This window comes from Mustela erminea, chromosome 13 (assembly GCF_009829155.1).
Source record: "Mustela erminea isolate mMusErm1 chromosome 13, mMusErm1.Pri, whole genome shotgun sequence".
NCBI lineage: Eukaryota > Metazoa > Chordata > Mammalia > Carnivora > Mustelidae > Mustela > Mustela erminea.
Genome location: NC_045626.1, coordinates 70,736,890 through 70,756,898, shown reverse-complemented (window position 1 = coordinate 70,756,898; position 20,009 = coordinate 70,736,890). Strand labels below are relative to the sequence as shown.

General features: G+C 48.5%; 1 protein-coding gene across 3 annotated transcripts in view; it reads left to right on the top strand.

The window, feature by feature from the left end:
- Window positions 1-20,009, top strand: part of ZNRF3 (zinc and ring finger 3) — a 153,705-nt gene that overhangs the window by 120,929 nt on the left and 12,767 nt on the right. The window contains exon 1 of one of the 3 annotated variants that reach the window (XM_032311521.1): window positions 13,929-19,730. The exons of the other annotated variants lie outside the window; for them this stretch is intronic. Coding sequence (XP_032167412.1) covers window positions 19,644-19,730 — 87 coding nt within the window. The 5' untranslated portion in view covers window positions 13,929-19,643. Of the gene's footprint in view, window positions 1-13,928; window positions 19,731-20,009 lie in introns of those variants that run through there. 3 annotated transcript variants of the gene reach the window in all.

The following is a 20,009-nucleotide window of genomic DNA, read 5'->3' as shown; positions in this document are numbered from 1 at the left end:
GCTACTCAGTTATCTGAAGTCATTTGCTACTGCTCAGCATGCCTTCAGCCGCTTCCCTCCATAGCAGTAGCCCCTGGGTTGCTTGAACTGTAAGGCCAGCTGGGGTGATGTGATTGCTGAAGGGTATGGGATGCCCAGAACAGCCCAGGGTGGGGATGGGAGCGTGCAGGCCATCTTACTGCACCCCTCTCACTTGACAAGAAATAAAGATGCCCCAGGGTCCTACTTATGCTGAAAACAAACTTGAGTCTAAGCAGCCCCCTTCTGTAGCTCAGTGTAGAAGAACAGACTGCATCTCTGGAATTCACTAGTATGTTCATTAGTACTACCTGTATCCCAGGCTGTGTGCTAGATGCTGCTGATACAGTAGTGACACTAGTAGATAGGTCTACGGCCTTGTGGGGCTCACGGTCAGTCGTGCGGATGCAGAGGCAACCAGCAAGTACACACACACACACACACACACACACACACACCACACCACCCCCCAGGCTAGCTGCAGACTGTGATGTGCATCTTTAGACCAGTAAACACGAGTGAGAGGCTGATTGGGGAGTCTCTCTTTTTCTCTGCATGGGCTGTCCAGAATCTAGGTTCCTAGAAGAAAAAAAGAGAGACATCCCTCCACCCCTCACCACGTAGGAACTGGCCTGCCTCCGCACATCTACCAACTTCATCGCCTGGTCTTCAGCTCATCTGCTTCATGGGTGTGCTCTCTCATTTCCTGTTACACCTGTCATTTTCCAACCATCAGACAGCACTTTGCTACCATATAAGTCTTATCTGTTAAGTGATAAAGTGGGGGCATTCGAGTCTTACAGAAAGTTAAGTGCTTATTTTAGGTATCTTATTAAATATTATCTACTTGACTGTTTTGTGACAAATGCTTTTAAACCCTCTGAAAGTTATATAATGTGCTGTGTGATGTAAAAAGGTGTATATGCAAAACTTTTATTCTAGTAATTGCCTAAAACTTACCATTTGGTGGTTTTTTTTAATGCTCAGTTATAGCCTAAGAAATCCGGAGGGAGGGAGGGAGGGAAAGAAGGAAGGAAGGAAGGAAGGAAGGGAGGGAGGAAAGTGTAATCACAATCGGATTGGATTGCTTTCAGTTGATAGCCTTCCTTCCAGAATGCCTTCCCTCTTCCAGTGACTTGAAGAAGGGAAGGAAGGAAGGAGGGGGTAAAACTGATTAAAACTAAAACTGGCTTGGCTGATAAGCCAAGTATCTTAGTATCTTATACTCGGAACTAAATAATGTTGCAAGAGGTCAACTGATCACTACTAAATGATGTTTCTGTGCTGGTAAAGGTCATTGTCACGGTTCATGCAGAGCTTCCCAGTGCATTGACCTCATGTTTGCGTGAGAACTGAGCGACTAGACCAGGGAAGTGTCCTCCTAGCCTATGACAGGTGCGTTTGGGTCCGTGTGGTGGTCTTTGACCACCTAAGGAAAATAAACACATGGAGGGAGACAGGTTGCAATGTGTTAAAGAACTTTCTCTTTAGAAAAAAGTGAATGAGAAAACAAGGGTTAGCTCGGGCAAGAGGTGGGAGCTCTAGCAAATAAAAGGTTATACCAGAACCCACTTCCTTTGTTTGTTCTGCTAAGTAAAGTCTTGGTAACACTGAATAATTACAGTAGGAAAAGCCTGAATGAGGCCATCCTTTCACTTGTTCAGTGAAGGTTAATTTAAGGGACTTAAATTTAAGAGTTAATTTAATGAGACTTGAGATAGAGCTTGAATTTGGGGATTTTTGCAAATTACCTGTTAGAGGCGATAGAAACAGAAGTGCATTTGTTCCTTAAAATGAGAGTGACCTCTTAGTATTTAAGAGTGATTACTGATTAACCAGGGAGTTTCAAATGAGATGTTTACATATTCTGATTTAAAGAACTTGCCTCAGCTGAGTGAGTGCTGGCTTTGGTTCGGGTGAGCTATGAGTAGAGTGGGGCTGTTGTATCAGACAGAGCATTGTGACTTCAGCTGGAGCAACAACTTCCCATGTGAATCTCTCCAGAGCATCCTAGGAGTTGTGCTCAGTGGGGGGCAGTAAAGTCACCTCTGCCACATGTTTTCCTCTAAGAGACTTGCGAGAGGAAAAAAAGCTAACACCTAGAAAGAAAGGTTGTCTGACCTATGTATTCTAAAAAAAACCCAGACAGTGGTACTTCCCCCCAACAAATGATCTTTGTAGCCGAGCTGATGAGTGGCAGAGACAGACATAGGCCACCTCTGGAGCCCACTCCTTTATTTCCATTCCTGAAGGTGGGGTGATTTCCATGCAGAGATCTGAGGACTTGCTGAAGGCCAAAGATGTGAGCCATTGGCCCCTCAGGGTACACCTACTCAGGGTTGTCTAAGTATAAATCAGTTGCCAACACTTGAGTTGGCAGATTCACATGTCCACCTTCTCTTGGAAAATTATCTGGCAATATGGTACTCCGCCCTTCTGATAAAGGTAGCCTGGGTGGTGGAAGCTTCCATCAAACAGGTGTCTACTGTCTCATCTGCCACAGACCCCCCTCCCCAACCCTGCTGTTTTCCTCACACTATGGCAGTACACCAGTCTCATACCTGGCTACTGTGGGCAGAGTTTGTGATCTCTGTTGTATGATCTTAAACTGCTGGGAGAATACCATCGAGGTTATCTGTACAAGGTTGAGTGAATCAATCAAGTGTGAACACAGATCAGTGTTTTCTGACAGTCAGTAAATATGAAGAATGATCCAAGATGGGTTGGATTAGTGGACTTTTATGCCTCTAATTTGTGTCAGCCGTTGTAAGACCCATGTAGGGTAGCCCTATTATTTGTCATTCAAGCTAGGACATGTTTGAGAATGGAAGGGGGTTGCCATTATTATTCATTATAGTGGAAAAACAAGTATAGGGTGGGGCTGCTCTGGCCATGCTAGGGGCAGGACAAATGGCCATCCTAGGCCTATGGGACATGAAAACAGTCTGCTTACATTCCATTAACCAGGGCAAGTGAAGTAAAGGTTCATAAGAGGGGCTCACATGGAGGCTACAGTGGTATAGAGACGGTTCTGGGGAAATTGGGCCAGGCTTTGCGGAAGGAGGCTTTTAGGTGGGTCCTTGAGTATGAGAATGACTTTGATAGGTAAAGAAGGCTCCAGGAGAGCAATTAAGGTAAAAGGCATAACCTAAAGTAAGAAAGTTATTTGTGTGTCTTAATTGTTCAGAGGTGGGCAGCTGTGTGGCTGCAGCAGACAGTGTTTGGAGGCCAACAGTGGGAGAGGGGTAGGCCAGGTAGACCTCGTCCAAACAATGTTGAGTCTCAGACATCAACTATAAGGAGCTGGGACTTGACTCGGAAAAGGGCAAGAAGATAACTCTTGGCATTATGTATGAGATGGACTGGAGAAAAGAGTGGAGATAGGGAGGCGAAAGGAGAGAGCCTGCTTGAGAGTGATCCACTGTGGACCGATGTGGAACTGAGCAACCTGGGTGCGGAGAGAGGAGGAGGGGCTGGGCTGCCACCAAGACCACGCCATTAATCCGAGGCAAGAGGTGTGGGTTTGAGAGAAACTTGGTGACTGATTTTGGCTGTGCTGAGTTGGAGCCCTGGAATTCAAGAAAAGGGTCAGGACTGGAGGTGAAGTTTGGGAAGCCATTAAGTGGGAGTGTCGGTTCAAACCAAGAGTCTGAATGGGCTTGTCAGGAAGAGAAAAGGGACCGGCACATGACTTCAAGGAAAACTTGGAACAAGGGATGAGGAGAGGGGGAAGTCCGTAAAAGAGAGTGAGGAGGAATTGAGGAGAGAGGTGTCTATATAAACAGGATATTAGCGTCTGGAAATTTCCAGAGGCAAGCAGAGACCTTGTAAGAGTCAGCAAAGGAAACCTGAATTTAGAGAAGAGAAGCAGGCTCATGAGCAGGGTCGTCGAATAGCGCAGAGGACATCCCAGGTGAGGGGCGTCACCTCGTGCTGTTTTCATTTAGCACAGGTGTGTTGTTTGGGTTTTGCCACCTAACAAACTGCCCTGAAACTTAGTTCTTAAATCGTTGTCATTTGTTCTTGATTCTGTGGGTCAGCTGAGCAGTTCTGGGCAGAGCAGCATGGTTGGTCTCTGGTCTGATGGTGGTTCCTTGGGGCCTCAGTTGGAACAGCTGTGCCCTCTTGACATGTAGTCTCTCTGCACCCAGGAGGCTAGCCCGGGCTTCTTCACATGGTAGTCTCAGAGTTTCCAGCAGCAAAGAAGGCCAGCCCCGTGCAAAGCACTTACCAAGCCTCTGCATGGAGTGTTTGCTAATGAACCCATGGCAAGAGCAGATCACATCACCAAACCCCGATTCAAGGGCCATTGAAATAAGCTCTCGAATAGGAAAAGTATTGTGGCCATTTTTTTTTTTCAGTCTACCGGGACAGGGGTGAGTTTCTTGTAATACTTGGTGGGAGGAACTCTTTGATACTTGGGGTCAATGGTGTAACTCTCCATCGAGCCCAGAAGGATTGAAGATCACAGTGGAGCACTTTAAGTTCTGATGACCTATCTGATTGTAGAGAAGGTTGTTTCAGTTCTGCCCCAAATGAGAGCCCAAGTACAGGGGACGACAATGACACTCATATTCATGACAATTCATATTCATTCAAGCTAAAGCATTTACTAAAGACATCAATATGCCCAGTTCAAAACTCAGATGTGAGTTCCCAATCTCAGAGCAGCTTTGTCTGACTTGGAACAGTCAACACCTCTTGGTGCCATCACTCATCTAGGTCTGGATCAATGAATAGTAATCACAGCTGCCATTAATTGGTGCCTACCTTGTGCCCAAACTATGCCAAGCACCAACCTAACAAAGCCCTGTCACTGTCTCAGTTCTACAGATGAGGAGATGGAGGACCAGAAATGAAGAGGTTTGCCTAAGGGCCTCAATTTAGTAAGGGAACCAGGAATTAAAACAAAACAAAACAAACCCCCCCCCCCAAAAAACAAAAAACCATCAGGCCACTGACTCTCCTGACTGCAGTAGTAGTAGCAAGTGCAGAGACAGCCACATGCACGTGCATATGCATACACACACAGACACATGCACACCGGCCCCTCCATAGTCCCCATCATCTTTGTGTTGAGGACGTAATCTTTCATGCCTACCGACCTGGGATCTGCCTGCTTCCCAGAGTCCACATGGGCACTGTGCTACTGGCCTCCGTTCGCCATTCACCCAGATTCACTGAGAGTGCATTTGTTTTAGGATATCAAAGACCGTTTGAGAGCATCAGAAGGAGATATTATCTGGCTCAATCTGGATAACTTTTTAAGATTTTATTTGAGAGAGCGAGTGAGAGAGAGAGCACACAAGCAAGGAAAAGGGGTGGAGATAGAAGGAGAAGCAGACACCCTGCTGAGCAGGGAGCCAGACACAGGGCTCAAAACCAGGACCCTGACATCATGACCTGAGCCAAAGACAGATGCTTAACTGACTGAGCCACCCAGGCACCCCCTGAATAATTTTTTTAGATTGGCTTTAGAATTTACCTATCTTAACTAAAAGTACCAGCATAACATGATAAAGCGTTCTTTGTGTCAAAATTTCCTTTTAAGAAATTAGAGAAATAACAGGAAAAGAATATTTGTGGATTCTTTACCCCACCCGCCCCCATTTAAGTTCTATATTGAGTATAGTAGACATAGAATAAGCAGGACATATTTGAAGTGTACAGTGTGGTAAGATTTCACACACACCCACACCCCTCATGAAACCATCACCATAATCTGTGAACCTCCTATCATTCCAGAAAGCTCCTTCATGGCCCTTCGAGGCCCCTTCCATCCCTCCCCTCTCTTCCTTACCAATCCCCAGATGACCGTTATTTGCTTTCGCCTACTATAGATTAGTTTGAATTTTATAGTTTTATATGAATGAAATTACACAGACATGTACTCTTTAACCTCACTTCTTTCACTCAGCATAATCGCCTTGAGATTTATCTGTGTTGGTTGGGTATGTGGTTTACTCCTTTGTATCATTTTTAAAATTTTAAATAAGAAAAGGGAATGCTGCTTTTTTCTTTTTTTTTTTTTTAACTCTGAACTTGGGCCAGGACTATTGAAGTTACCTACCAAATTGTACATTAACCATCCAATGCTAGTGATGAGTTAATCTGTAACTTCATCTGTTAGCTGTTACTGTGACACCCCCACCCCCACTCTAATGTCCTCTTGACTGTCAGGCCCTGATCCTGGCTACACTTTATCTCCAAGCTGGAACCCCAAGTGGGGTTGGGGGCTCAGGGAGCCCGATACTTCTGTCTTACTTGGGCCCTGCCTATCATCAGACCATAAGGTAGCCTGTCTCCATGCCATCAGGAGAATGGGGGGCTGTGGATGTGATGGCTGGGTCCCACCTGATAGTGGGGGGTTGGGCTCTTTGTGCAACTCTGTGGTTCAGAAGTTTGAGTTATGCAAATGTCCTAATCCCAGCATATGCAGTAATGCTGGGGGCCTTCTGTTATTAGGCAAAAGACTCACTTTATTTATTATTTTTTAAGATTTTATTTATTTATTTGACACAGAGAGAGCACAAGATGGGGAGTAGCAGGCAGAAGGAGAGGGAGAAGCAGGCTCCCCACAGAGCAGGGGGAGCCTGATGTGGGACTGGATCCCCGGACCCCGGAATCATGACCTGAGCCTAAGGCTGTTGCTTAACCTACTGAGCCACCCAGGTGGCCAAAAGACTCACTTTAATAGTGAACTCAGTACATGTGCAAGTATCTCAATTTACACTTCAAGACTCCACCTCCTTTCTGAACTAACGTACACCTGTCTGCTAGCAAGTCCATTACGGGCCGCCTCCTTCCTTTCACGGGTCAGTTGTTCAACAATTCTCTCCTTAAGCGCCAGGCGTCAGATCTCCCAGTCCAGGAATGTTCTAGTAACAACTGCTTAAAATAATATGCAAAATATTTATGTTCTTAGTAATGGGTGCTAGTTAATAGATCTTTCCGTTATTTTTTGAAAACTAACATTGGATTCCCCTCAGTTTTGATTTTTGCCCCCAAAGAAAAACTTGGACATGACAAAACCTAAAGGACTCAAAAAGTACGGGCCAGGGTTGCCAGGATGCAGTCGGCTCTGAACTGAACGCCCTCGCTGCCAGCATGCTCTGACCTCGGGAAGTCACTGTATCCTCTGCAAGTCTAGGATGTGGGACTAGGTGCTCTTTAATCCCATTCCAGGACTGAGAGGCACTTAATCGATTCAGCTGGACCGTAGTCAAGGTCACTGTTGCCTAATAGGCCCCCTCTGTCCCTCTACAGGAGGACCGCAGGCACTCTTTGGGTGGGCCTCATCAGCCTCTGGGGCCAAGAAACAGGCTCTGTCTGTCTCTGGATTTGGTTCGCTGGCCCCTTCAGATGTCCCAGGCACCTGGAGGGTACGCACTTGGACTTGGTAAGCCTCAGAACGGTGCCAGCCAGTCCCCCCCGTGCCTGCCATAGCTGGGTGCCTGTCGAGCCAACACTGGCATATTCTGCAACTCTTTGCTTGTTTGGGGGCGTGGTGGGGGGGCGGTTTACCCAGCACTTGCTGTTCCAGCAGTCTCCACTTACCCACAAACCAGACTGCCAGACTCCTGGATCATAAAACAAAGCCTAAGCACCTGGATCGTGACCCAGCTCTTTTCCTGTTCTTCTTTTGAGACTTCCCCAACAGGAAAGGCTCTGGGTAATTGATAGAGATTATCCCTGATTCCCTTAATGTAACCTTTTTACTCTTTCCTTTTCCTGGGATTAAGCTGTTCCTTTGCAAGAAGTCCTTTTCTTAATGACACAGTCACAGACCTGTTACTGACCAAAGGAAGTGATCCAGCCCAGCCCCACCTTCTGTGACTCCTGATCCCTTTGGTCTCTTTCATCCTAAGGACTTTTAAAGTCATTAACTGGGTTTTCCAATTTTCTGCCCTGTTAAAGGTTATCAGACTTATACTTTAAAATTAATCTGCCTTCTTGAAACAATAATTGCCCATACATTTGTAGTTGGATGCGAGTGTCCGTATGGAGTAAATGTGCGGGGATGTGCTGACCGAGCTCGGAGGCAGCGCGCCTGCCCTGCTGAGGGCGTGATGAGTGTGGTCTGACATAAAGGGGAGACCCGAGGATTCTGTCAGCAGGCGCCTTTTTCCCTCCTCCTCCCTCTGTTTTCCTTCATTCAAGGAGTATTTCTTGCGGTGCGTGCAGGTCCCCCGCTCCTTGGGAGGACTAGATCTTTTAGGATCTTTTAGGATGGGTCTTTCAGCCCACGATTGTACTGTCGTGGTAGGTGTGCAGCAAATACATGTTACGTTCATAAACCCTAGGAAAGACAGTCACCTGAGGTGTTTTTTCTGGAAGTATGTAGCCACCCGAATGAACCTTATTTGCAAGTGTCAGAGAAGATGAAATTTTTGGTCGGTGATCCAAAAATATCAGTAAACCATAGGGGCTGTGTGTGGATGCTGTGTTGTGTCCCAGAAACTAACCTGTGGCCTTGCTGACTGCCACTGAGAGAAAGACTAGTTAATAAATGTAGTCAGTGTTTGTATAGTGTTTATACAATGGCCTTTGTAATGCATGGTCTCCATGGAATCAGGCATCGCCTTTTGTGAACCTCTTCCCTTCCTGGTGCTCAGTGTGTCTGCAGGCTCAGCCAGCCCCTCCTGTGCCCAGCTCCCAGCCGGCCTTGCCTTCTCCCTCCTTTGGGCAGCTCAGTCTCCATGAAGCCCTTCCTGGCGGCAGCAATCCGCAACATACACACCCCCACCCAAGCTCGTCTATCCCAGACTTGATTCGAGCACCCTTCAAGACAGCCCCACACAGCTGAGCTCCTGATTCATTTGTTTCCCTTGCTAGAAATGGTCTAGCTCCGTTTCTCTAAGTCAGTCGAGTGCCACTCTGCGCGGCAAGGATGCATCCCCCAACACACGCGCACTCGCGCGCGCGCACACACACACACACACACACACACAGAGGGACGGATAGGACTGCAAACCACGAGCAGGAGGGGCTTAGCTGCAGCCCCTGGTGGGGATGGCTGCATCTTTTCCCTTCACCTCTTGTCCTCTCTTGGCCTGGCGCTTAGTCACCCTTCCTCCTTCCCCTTCCATCGTCACCACCATCGTGATGACTGCTGAGCGCCAGGACTAGAAAACATTTGGGAGAAATGAGAGTTTTAATGTGGCTTTCAGCTTGTTGGCCTATAGAAATGGGATTATAGGACTCGTTCTTTTATTTAGACGTTAAAACAAGGCCTTTCTGGGTTTAACTTATGTTTTACAGCCTAACCCATGACCTCAGCTGCTACATCTGGTGTCCCTTCACCACTACACCCGCAGGCCCCATCACTAGAATTGTTCCTGATGGCAGAAGCTGTCAGGACTCCTTGGCAGAGAAGGGGACATTAGTTGGCACTTGGCATCGAAGTTCTGTGACTCGGTTAACTCTGTTCAGAGTGTGTTTCCGGGCTTACTTCAAGAAAGCGTGTGTTCTGTCAAGAAAAATGGGACTTTAAGTTGAAAATGGCATCCTTGGGAATCACATCTTTCAGAACTTCTATCATCCTATTATCGCAGAAGACATTTCTGGAACTTGTGTTTTGTTGCCTTGTCCTGCCGGTGGGTAGAGGCCCCTGTCTGAGGCCCCGGGACCCATGTAGAGTAGTCCCCAAAGCCCTGGACCCAGGGAGCTAGGAGGATGACCTCTATGGTGAACCCCAAAAGCTTGCCCCCCACAGCCCCCTCCCCAACATCTGTGTCCCACAGCATTTGCTGCCTCTGGGTTCCAGGTGCCAGTGTAGGGGCCAGCGACCAAGGATGCTTGCCATAATCACAGCCCCTGAGACCTTTGACTGTGAAGGACCCAGGCTTCTGCTCTGAGGGAGAGCAGTGTCATTCTCATAGCCAGAAATCACAGGAAGCTCAACTGCTTGTTGCCTTGAAGTGCATTCTTCTTAGTGAGGACTTTCCTTAAATCTGAGTTAAAATAGCCAAAGTGGGTTTCTAGAAACCAAATAGTATAACCGAGAAAGGAATCTGGCAGTTCTGGGAGGGGAGGAACAGGAAATCATGAGTTGGAGTTAAGAAGCCCACTCCCTCTCCCTGCTGCCCTCTCTCCTCTGACCTCTAGGGTCTTGGTCTCTGTGATCAACGCAGAGAGCTTTCAAACCTCTAGTGGCCAGGTCCACCTCCAGCCCAGTGCCCCTCGCTCTGTAGGCAGGGGTCTGCCCCTGTAATTTTTAAAAGCTCCCCAGGACGTTCCAGGCCAGGCTGACAGCCGCTGACCGCCTTCTGCTGTTTTGTGCCGTGGCATCATTTCTGGCCCTGAACTCTGATGTTCGTGTGTGTGTGTGATATGTAGCAGAGTCACATCAGCTTCCAGAACCCTTCAGAAGGCAGGGTCACCATGACTCTTGCGTGCCTGCTGCTCTGTGTGGGAACTGGGCCTGCGGGAAGCTCGGGCAGGGCACCCAGGAAACAGGAGAAGAATCCTGTTTGTAAGCAGTCAAGGGAAGGGCCAGGTGCCCAAAGGAGACACACACAGCAGATGTGTCCTGTCCAAGGAGGGAGATGGGGCCTGAGCAACTACCACGTGCCAGGCAGGTTCTCATCTAGACTCTCAACATCTTGCAACAACTGTAAGAATATGTCCTACTAGGGGCGCCTGGGTGGCTCAGTGGGTTAAAGCCTCTGCCTTTGGCTCTGGTCATGATCCCAGGGTCCTGGGATCGAGCCCTGAATCGGGCTCTCTGCTCAGCGGGGAGCCTGCCTCCCCCTCTCTCTCTCTGCCTGCCTCTCTGCCTGCTTATGATCTCTGTCTGTCAAATAAATAAATAAAATCTTAAAAAAAAAAAAAAAAGATTACCATGTTAAAAAAAAAAGAAGAAGAAGAATATGTCCTACTGGCATTGTCCCCATTGAACAGATGGAAGCATGGAAAGGCTGTTAAGTCTGCTCACAGTCACAGAGCTGGTAAGGTGAGCCAGGATTTCAGCCCAGGTTGCATGAAGTGACAGTGCCTCCCCTGCCCCCGAGCAGTGCTAAAAAGAACTGGTTGGCAGGTCCCCTTCAGGCTGTGTTCTTCCTCAAGGCCCCCTTGGCTGGGGGTGTCATCAGACTGCACCCAGATAAGAATAGTGTGGGGGGGCTGCTTGGGACTCTGCCCTTCTCTAGAGAAAGGGAGAGATTTGGTTCTCTTGCTATTGTAAATGATTCTGCTGTGAAGTTAAGAAATAATGAAACTGTATCATTCTGAAATGTTAATACAAAGTCACTGATTCAAGGACATGATACAACAGGGCCCACGGTGGGGGGGGGGGGGCATTTGAAACCACCTTGGTAGATCCTTAGGAAGTGTACGCAGGGAAAGTTGTATTGTTGGTGAACTTGGCATTGGCTAGAATGGCAGTAGACAGAACTCCCTTGAATGAACTTGAGCCTCTGACAAAAACAAACATGAGCTTTCAAACAAGAAACCCCGTACGAGGGTAGGGTTGTGCACCCTGCCACCCCTCTTTCTGTTGACTGTAGGAGCCACATGACATTTTGTAAAGGGAGTTTCAAAAATGAGGGAGTCCACGTGGGTTGGGATAAGAGATATCTGGAATTCCTTGTGGGACTGGGAAGTGCAACACATAAGCTGGTAATGCAGTCCTGGGAGTTTCAGCATTCCTGCTGATACGTGCGTACCACATCTCTCTCACACTTGATGAAGGAAACCCCTAGCATAACCAGAGTATTTCTGTAGCCTGGGATTACCAAGAGAGGATGAGGTCACATGTCAGCTCTTGACTTTGTGACTTTGGGAGGTAACCTCTGAGCCTCCAGCTATAAAATGGGAGCCAATAGCCCCTTGGTTGTGGAGTTGCTGGGCAGACTCAGTGGGCCACTTGAAAGCACCTACTGGCCCTTGCCTGGTGCATAATAGGAACTTTGCTTCCTTTGCCACATTGGAGTATGATGCTTTGGGCCTGTGCTGTCCTGAGACCAGGCAAGAAAGGCCCTGCTTCTGAAGCTGCTGGGCCCAGGGTGAGGAGTCCAAGGGGAAGCCCCCTTTTGAGCCATTCTTGGGATCCTGAATTCCCCCTGCATGAGCCAGTGCTGGCTTCCAGACCTCTTCTCCAAGACCATACTCCTGGGGGCAGACTGCCCTGGGAGCACACCCCTCTTCCCAAGGGGGGGAGATGGACCTTGGCCATAAGGCTGGGGCGTTTACTCACAATGTGTACAAGCCCCCTCAAAAGGCAGGGTGGGTCAAGAGTCAGCGTTCTCCACAATGACACATTCAGATGAGGAACTCTCAGGAGTTCGCAGTTGAACGTGACCCTTCAGGTCTTTATGGAGGCATACATAAAGATAGAAGGGTAGCATATAATTTATATCATGGTTCATGGGCTCTTGTCCCAAGTCCCACAAATGTTAGGAGCAAGCCTGCCTCAGACATGCAAGAAACTTTCATCCAGATTCTCTTCCTCCTAATATAAATAAGAAAACCATATAATCAGAATAATCGCAGTTTTTCATTTTACCACCTAACACAGGAATTCTCTGACACTTTTCCTTTGCCCCATCGTAAGCATCGCCCCTGAGCCGGTGAGAAAGCTTCTGGACCTTCACCAGTCCACCCAAACCAGGAGAGGGGCCCCAGAATGTGCGTTTGATGGTCATCCCAGAGGCTTCCTGCAGCTTGGGCTCCGTGGTTCTCAGCCCTACCTGGATTTTAAGACTAACTGGGAAACTTTTAGAAAAATATTGCTGCCAGAGTTCCATTCCACAGAGATGAAGTCATCATCTCTAGGGGCGGGGCTGAGGCATATGGGTATTTTTTCAGTCTCCCCTGATGCCTCCTCAGTGGGCCACGGGTGGGAACCGAGTCTCAGTGGCTGGACAGCTACAGTAGCTAGGAGCTCAGCCCTCATCCTGAGAGCCTGTCCTCCACCTCATGGCGGAAGGGAGACTGTAGGGTCTTCAGATTTGGTAGGCACTGTTGTTTCTGGTGCAGCCCAAGAACGCCACCCAATTAACATTTGTTTTGATTATAAAACAAGTGTTAACCTGTCCTGTGCAGAGAAGGGGGAGGTCCCTTTTAAAATTTCTGGTTGCTGACTTTGGCCCTGAAGTGGGACTTCTGGAAACTCAACCCAAGATAGCAGCTTACAAGTTCTTCCAAAAGTTTCTGCGCCAGCCAGAGACATCTCATGAAATGACCCAACGGTGGACGTTTTTCCATAACATCCCTTCACCCAGTGTGGCCAGGGGAAGGAGGGTGTGGACAGGCTTCCCGGGTTTTTGGTGCTCCTTGTCAGGTGTTAAAACAAATAAGATCATTGTGTTGCTTGGAACTGGCCTAAATGTCTATGTTTAAGATTAAGATCTGGGGAAATGCATTTCCGTTTGAACCCAGCATTTTCTGATTGTGAAAAGGGTACCAACCTGTGCAATGGCGCCGTGACACGGCCACGGACTCCAGCCTCTTCTGTCGGTTCCTTTAATTAGGAGAAATTAAGTGGGGCTGCTACATATTTTGAGAATAAATAACACTATTTAAACTTAGGCAGCCTTAACCACTAACTTAACCGCTGAGTTCTCGCTGCTACATGCCTCCTAAATAGATCAGCATACTCTTAACTAGGACTTAAAATGCATCAATTTCGTTCTGGAGCTCAGAACCTGCAGCAGACGGGAGGCTTTGGAGGCTTAATGACTTTAATTATGGCAAGAAATACCTTCTCCCGGTGGGGAGGGGCGCGGCTGGGCCGCGTAGGGTCAGCGAAGGCCGGATGGGAGCCCGCCCCCCTAAGGCCGGCCCCCACTGGGTGGGGAGAGGGACTGGAGTGGGGCGTGGGGAAGCGGAGAGGGAGGGACCCTGAGGGAGGGCGTGGACAAGCAGGGCTGGAGGGGGGTGGTTGAAGCTCGAGGGTGGAAGGGGAGGAGGGACCCTGGGGGGAGGCCGCGGGGGCCTCGGAGTTCTGAGCTGTGTTTGTGGTTTCGGCACTTTGATCTCCTGCCAGCGAAACCTGGAAGGTCAGGCCGGGCTGCAGCCAAGCCCTGGAGCGAGGAGCCGGGTGGAGCGGACGGAGCGGGCCGAGCTGCGCCACCCACCCGCACCCCCACCCCCCTCCTCTCCCACTACCCGAGAGTGAGTCTGCGTGGCTGCCCAGGCGCCCCCGCCCCCGCCCGTTGGGCCGTTTTGTGTGCCGATCTCCTTCAGGCAGCGGATCAGGAGCTCCGCGAATCATGAAAGTAAATTAGCTAAATGCTCCACAAGTTTGGTTTGGTACAATCATTTATGTTGCGTATGCCCTAAAGAAAGCATTTTTTAAGCTAGGTGCACCCCTTTCCTCTCTGCCCTTTCCCAGAGCAGCAGGCTATTGGTCTGGTGGTTTTGCGGGTGTTGGGGTCGTTTCTTTCGACACTTCTGACACCCGCCCCTTTCTTGGCACCAGCATTTTCTCACCGGTTACCCATGTGCTCTGGTGTGTGACCTCATTTCCTATGGAATGAAAGGTTTCTGTAGGAAAACAGGGCGCTGGTGAGATCGGCCTTGCCAGCCCCCTTGCCTGGCAAGAGTCTTCCCTGTCGGAGCAGTGACTCATGCTTCAGGGAACAACAGCTGACCAGAGTGATCAAGAGCCCGGTGCCTGGGTGGTCACTACTCAGTGAAGAACAGGGGGAGGAGGAAAGGAAAAAGTGAGGAGGGAGGGTTTAAAAGCCACTCTCTGGCCTCCAGCGGGCGGGGCCTAAAGGGACCCAGTGGGTGGTGTCTGTTTGGACTACCCCAGGCCTGGCCAGGAGAGACTGGTCCATGTCTGGCTGGGTGGGGGGTCTCTGGGTCTGGCTGGTTGGTCTCCATCCACACTCACAGTCCCTGTCCCTCCCCGACCACAGAGTAGGCCCTGCGGCAGTGGTGACAGACTCGGGGCTTGTACCTGGCTGGCCCCCTTTATTCCTGGCAATGATATTCCCCAGGCTCAAGCTTGAGGCAGATGTGCCTCTCAAGCCTTTGTTTTGGTCTCATTGCCCCAACCAAGGCTAAGGCTATCAACTGAGTTTGGGAATTCGGACTCTGCCACCAGTTCCCCGGGAAGGCCAAGCTTCTGGTCTTCATACCAGCTGGGGAAGGCCCACTGGTGTCCGCTCGCTTTCCCGGGACAGGCCCCTGTGGGTTGCCGGCCCACTTTCTCCACAGTTTTCAAGGTGTTCCATGGGCCCCACCAGTCTCTGAGACTGAGGTCCCTGAGTATAATGGGAGGAAACTGTAAAAATCGGCATCTCGTGCCATCTATTCTGTGGATTTGCCCAAGGATAGTCATTTGGTAAGAGTTTGCCTTTGGTCAGAGTTCTAAAAGGAGCTCACATTCCTCCGGATTGGAAGGAAGGAACACTGCAGGTGCATGGTCTTGTTTTCTAAGAGTTTTGGTATCAGAGATGTGCTCACACGGAGGCCTGGGGCCTCATGAAGATCCCCAGTGGGGCAGAGCCACTAGGAGTGCCTGGGGTCGGGGTTGCCCAGAGACAGCATGGCGGCAGTAGAACTAACCACCGAGAGGAGGGCCCATCAGCAAAGCCGCCCCTGCAGATGGGCCTGCGGTTAATAACCCAAATCCCAAAAGCCTCAGATCAGCAGAATTGAGTTCCAAGAAGATCTGGTGGAGAACAGACCTTTCCCAATGGAAGAGTCAAAGGGAACAGGAGATCTGGTGGCCAGGAACAAGCTATAGTCTGTGCTTGGAGTAACAGGGGCCTAAGTGTTTGATGCTAACCCCGAGGGCAAAAGCTGATCTTTTTGGGTTAATGAACAAACATTTCTTGGCCATTTACCCTGTGCCAGGCCCTTGGCTGGATTCTGGGAACTGGGCAGGAAAGAAGTCTGACACCTGGGCAGCCCTCTAGTGAGGAGGCACCTTGAGTAAACAATGACACTGTGATGTCATAAGGGGCAGAGTCAGGCCCCGGCGGTTGGGGGGTAGGGGATCAGTGTGGAGGCCGCTAACACCTTAGTCAACCAGAGTTAGAAGAGGTAAAGGCTAACAGGTGTGGGGGAGGTAGTGTGTGCCTCAGCAGCAAGGCTGCAGGCCGTCAGGGAACTAGTAGAAGGTCAGCCCCGTTAGACTGAGGTTGGAGGGTTGGAGTGTGGAGTTTGCCATAAGCAGCGGGGAGGTCACGGTTTATGCCAGGAGTAGCACAGTTATTCGAGGACAGTAGTGCAGGTCAGAGCTGTGATTCAGAAAGGTCCCTCTGCTGCAGAGTAGAGACCCCACTGGGGGGCAGCTGGGATGGGCTAGGAAATGCCCAAGGGAAAATGTTACTGTTACTCACGTTGGGTGTCCTGGACAGAGGGGGCAGCAGTGGGGAAGAAAAAACAGTGGCTGGATTTGGAAGATGGAATCAGCAAATCTTGATGAGTAAATCAGCAAATCAGTTGAGTGTAGGGCTGAAGGCAAAAGTTTAGCTCCGCCCCTGTGAGCCTTGGTTTTAGGAGGGTAAAGACTGGATGAAGGGTAGGCCCATGGCAAGACCCCATGCATCCATATCAGCCTGAGCAAGAAAGGACCCACAGATGCCCAGGACAGTAGGCTCTACTTTGGGCATGGCCACAGAAGGAACTTGGGGACCCAAGTTGAAGCAGAATGCTGATACCAAGTCATAGGAACCAAGGGCTGGTCCCATTTTGGATTCTCAGCAATAATGGTTTCTGCCACTTTGGGTCACACTGCTCTATAAGTGTATCAGAGGAGAGCTACAAGTGAACACTCTTCTTGGGCAAAAAGAGATCTCCACACCCTCATCCTACTCCTTTCAAAGCAAGATCTCTTTGGCCAGGACTACAGCAAGTGTGTCATGATAGGCACTTCTAGAAGGTCCCAGATTGTATCTTTCTTGGGATGTCTGGCACAGCTGGACTTCTTGAATAGTTGTCAAGTTGAACTACATAATGGAATGTTTTCATACCAAAAAGCGCCTCATTTAGGTTGCAGTGCGTGCAGTCTCTACTTGGTTTCCAGCTCAAAATGTAGATCTCTCTCATATCCCTCAGCCTTCTCCCTATACCTTAGAGCAGGGCCATGAACGAGGGGTTGGCATACCACACACCATGGAGCAGTGGGTTCCAAAATGTCTTCCAGAGAAGGGAGGGTATTGACAGGAGTTGCTGCAGAAAGTTTCTGTATCTCCCAAAATGGGGGATCCCAGGTAGATAAGAGCCTCTAGCATTCTACCAGTGTGCTCTGTAGATGTCAAGGGTGACTCTAGAATGTGCAGCATTTCTCAAAGGACACAAACCAAGACCGTCTCATCCTGTGACACGTACTTGGGGAAAAACTGCAGTAGAGACAAAATAACTGAGCCCATATTCATTTCTTACCCATTTCCCCTTGGAATAACCATTCCTTGTGACTCCCCTTCCCTCTTCAGAGAGGGCCATGCCTGCATTGCTTGCAGAATGTATGCTCTGCGAGCTGCTGCTTCCTGCTGTAGGTATCCCCAGGGCCTAGCACACACCGGAACTGGTTAAATTACTACTGTTAACAAATAAAGAAATAAATGGCACTGCGAATAGAAATTAAACTCTGTTCCCACCTACTGTGTTCATTTTGTTGAGCATGGACCATGCCCAGGGCAATCTTCTTTGTTAGGCTCTATGGGGCACACAGACTGGTCAGTAAGATGTACCTCCTGGTTCCTTTAGACTCTGAAGGCGGGTTAGCCCAGCACTGCGCCAGCCATTTACATATAAGATGTCTCTGCCCTCTGACTAGGCAGGACCCACTTGTAGCTGTTTCACAATAGATGCTGCCAGGATGTGAGTATGAGAATAGAAATATGGCACTGTTTATGAAAGAGAAAATGTAGAAATCTGCTAAATACCTGTCAGGGGGACAGTCTTAAGCTCAGGTACAACCATATAATGGAATAATATGTGTAGCTGATAAGAAGGACTTTTTTTAAAATATAAATGCATATAGTACTGTTCAGTAAATGGTTGCATTAAGGTGGGGGAGGTATAGAATAGTGTATACACACAATTTATTTGTGTTTTTTTGTAAGTGTATTTTGATATATGAGTATATAAGTGCATTTTATTCCTGCTAATATATGGGTTTTTAAAAAACAACATGGAGAGATATAAACCACACTGTTGATGTTATAAAGTCTGGGACACAGGGGGTAAGAGGTGAGTTGTTTTTTGCTTTCAGTTTCTAAATTATTTCAAAGTATTCACATTAAGCACGTTACTTTTATAAATAGCAAAAACACGAAAGATGGTTATACTTGAGGGGAAAATGCATCGTTAGAAAGTGGTAAGCAACAGAAGAGAATTCTTGGAAAGATTAAGGCCCAGAGAGGGCTAAGAACTGCCTTAGGCTGTAGAGAAGAACTTGTCAGACTGATGGGAGGCGAGGCACATGAACTTGACCTTGAAGAACCAGTAGGTATGATCAGCACATGGTAGTTCACACTGGAGTATCTTTCTGCATTGAATAATATGCAAAGAGTTACTCTCAAACTGACTTCCTTCTCCTAGCCAGCTCACCACAGGCCACTTTACCCAGAAGTTGTGTTTTCAAATTTGCCTTGTAATATCTGCGCCATCCTATTAAAAGTCGAGTGGGTTTATAAGGAGGGGATTGTATTAGGACTCTTAGAATAATCTTCCTATCCTTTGGCCCTGGGCCTCCCTTCTAAGGAAATTGGAAATGTAAGCCACAATTTGTTCAATGTAGCATTAATTATTATAATAAAAAACTAGAATTAAGTCTAATAACAAAAATACATGAGTGAGTAGAGTATGCGAGTGGATATTTCACAGCCTTAAAGGTGTCTACAAGAACTTTTTAATGACTTGTTGGAAGCTTATGATAAGTATAAAAAAGAAAAAAAAACAGAGCCAGAAAACCAAAATGGGGGGGGGGGTCTGCTTGGAGCCTCCATATGCCAGAACTTCCTGTAAGAGGTTGAAGACCTAGATCTTCATATCAGCACTAACAGTCCAACTTCCTTGGTTATTGTATGATCAGGAGTTTGGGACAGAGGAGATTTTTAGTCATCTTTTGGGTTGTCTCTGATTAAGATGGTGTTCTGTCAAAGATTTCCTGAAACAAATACTGGGCACTAGGACCACCACCTTTAGCGCCAGACAGACAGATAAACAACGGGGAAAGATGGAGTCTGTGCCCCGGGGGCTGCTGGGAGTAACCAAGTCTGGGTGTCACTGCACACACTGGGGAGAGTGCCAGACCCGTTCCTGATCGGAGTTCCAGAATTTAATGGAAACTAAAGCAACCTGAAGGCATTGAGTTCTCCCACCCATTAGGTGGTAGTGGGGCTCATCAGAATGCTTCATTCCTATCCGGAAATTTGGGTCTCAGACACACTGATAGAAAGAAGCGCTTTCCTTCAGGGAAAACCATGTCCATATTCAGGGAGGAGCAACCCAAGAGTATGGTCCCAGGCAGACCACAGAGTAATAACAAGGGAGACTTGCATCATAGTAAGTGCCAACCTCATAAGACCCTGTCTCCTGGGGCTTGAAATTTTGTGCTTTGCACAGCAGAAGTGTGCAGATGTTTGCATTTTTGATACCTGTCAGTGGTTATGGACATCGCCTAGCCTTGGGTCTTAAAGACCTGGAAAGGTGAATAAAGGACCATGACAGCCTTTTGTTCCACATTTTTACTGCTGGGCTTCCTGCTGGTTGACCTGCCCACCTGCCCTTGCTGGACTAAGGCAGCAAAGGTAATGAAGGTTGTGTGGGAGGGCTGGGGGTTGGGGGTGTGTAGAGGGCAGTAAAGGCAGGGAGGGCCTTGGGCTGCTTTGAGGAGGCCTTCCCAAGACTTCCCACCCGTTTCCTGCTCTTCACACCCTTCTCATGCCCTTCTTTCCATGGCAGTCTATGCACAGTTCAAGGGCAACTGCCCTCTGCAGCCGTGGCCCAGTTTACCCGTGACCTTCATTGAGCCACATCCACCAGGCTGCATCTTTTCCATTCTTTCTTTGAAACAGCCCTATCTTGAG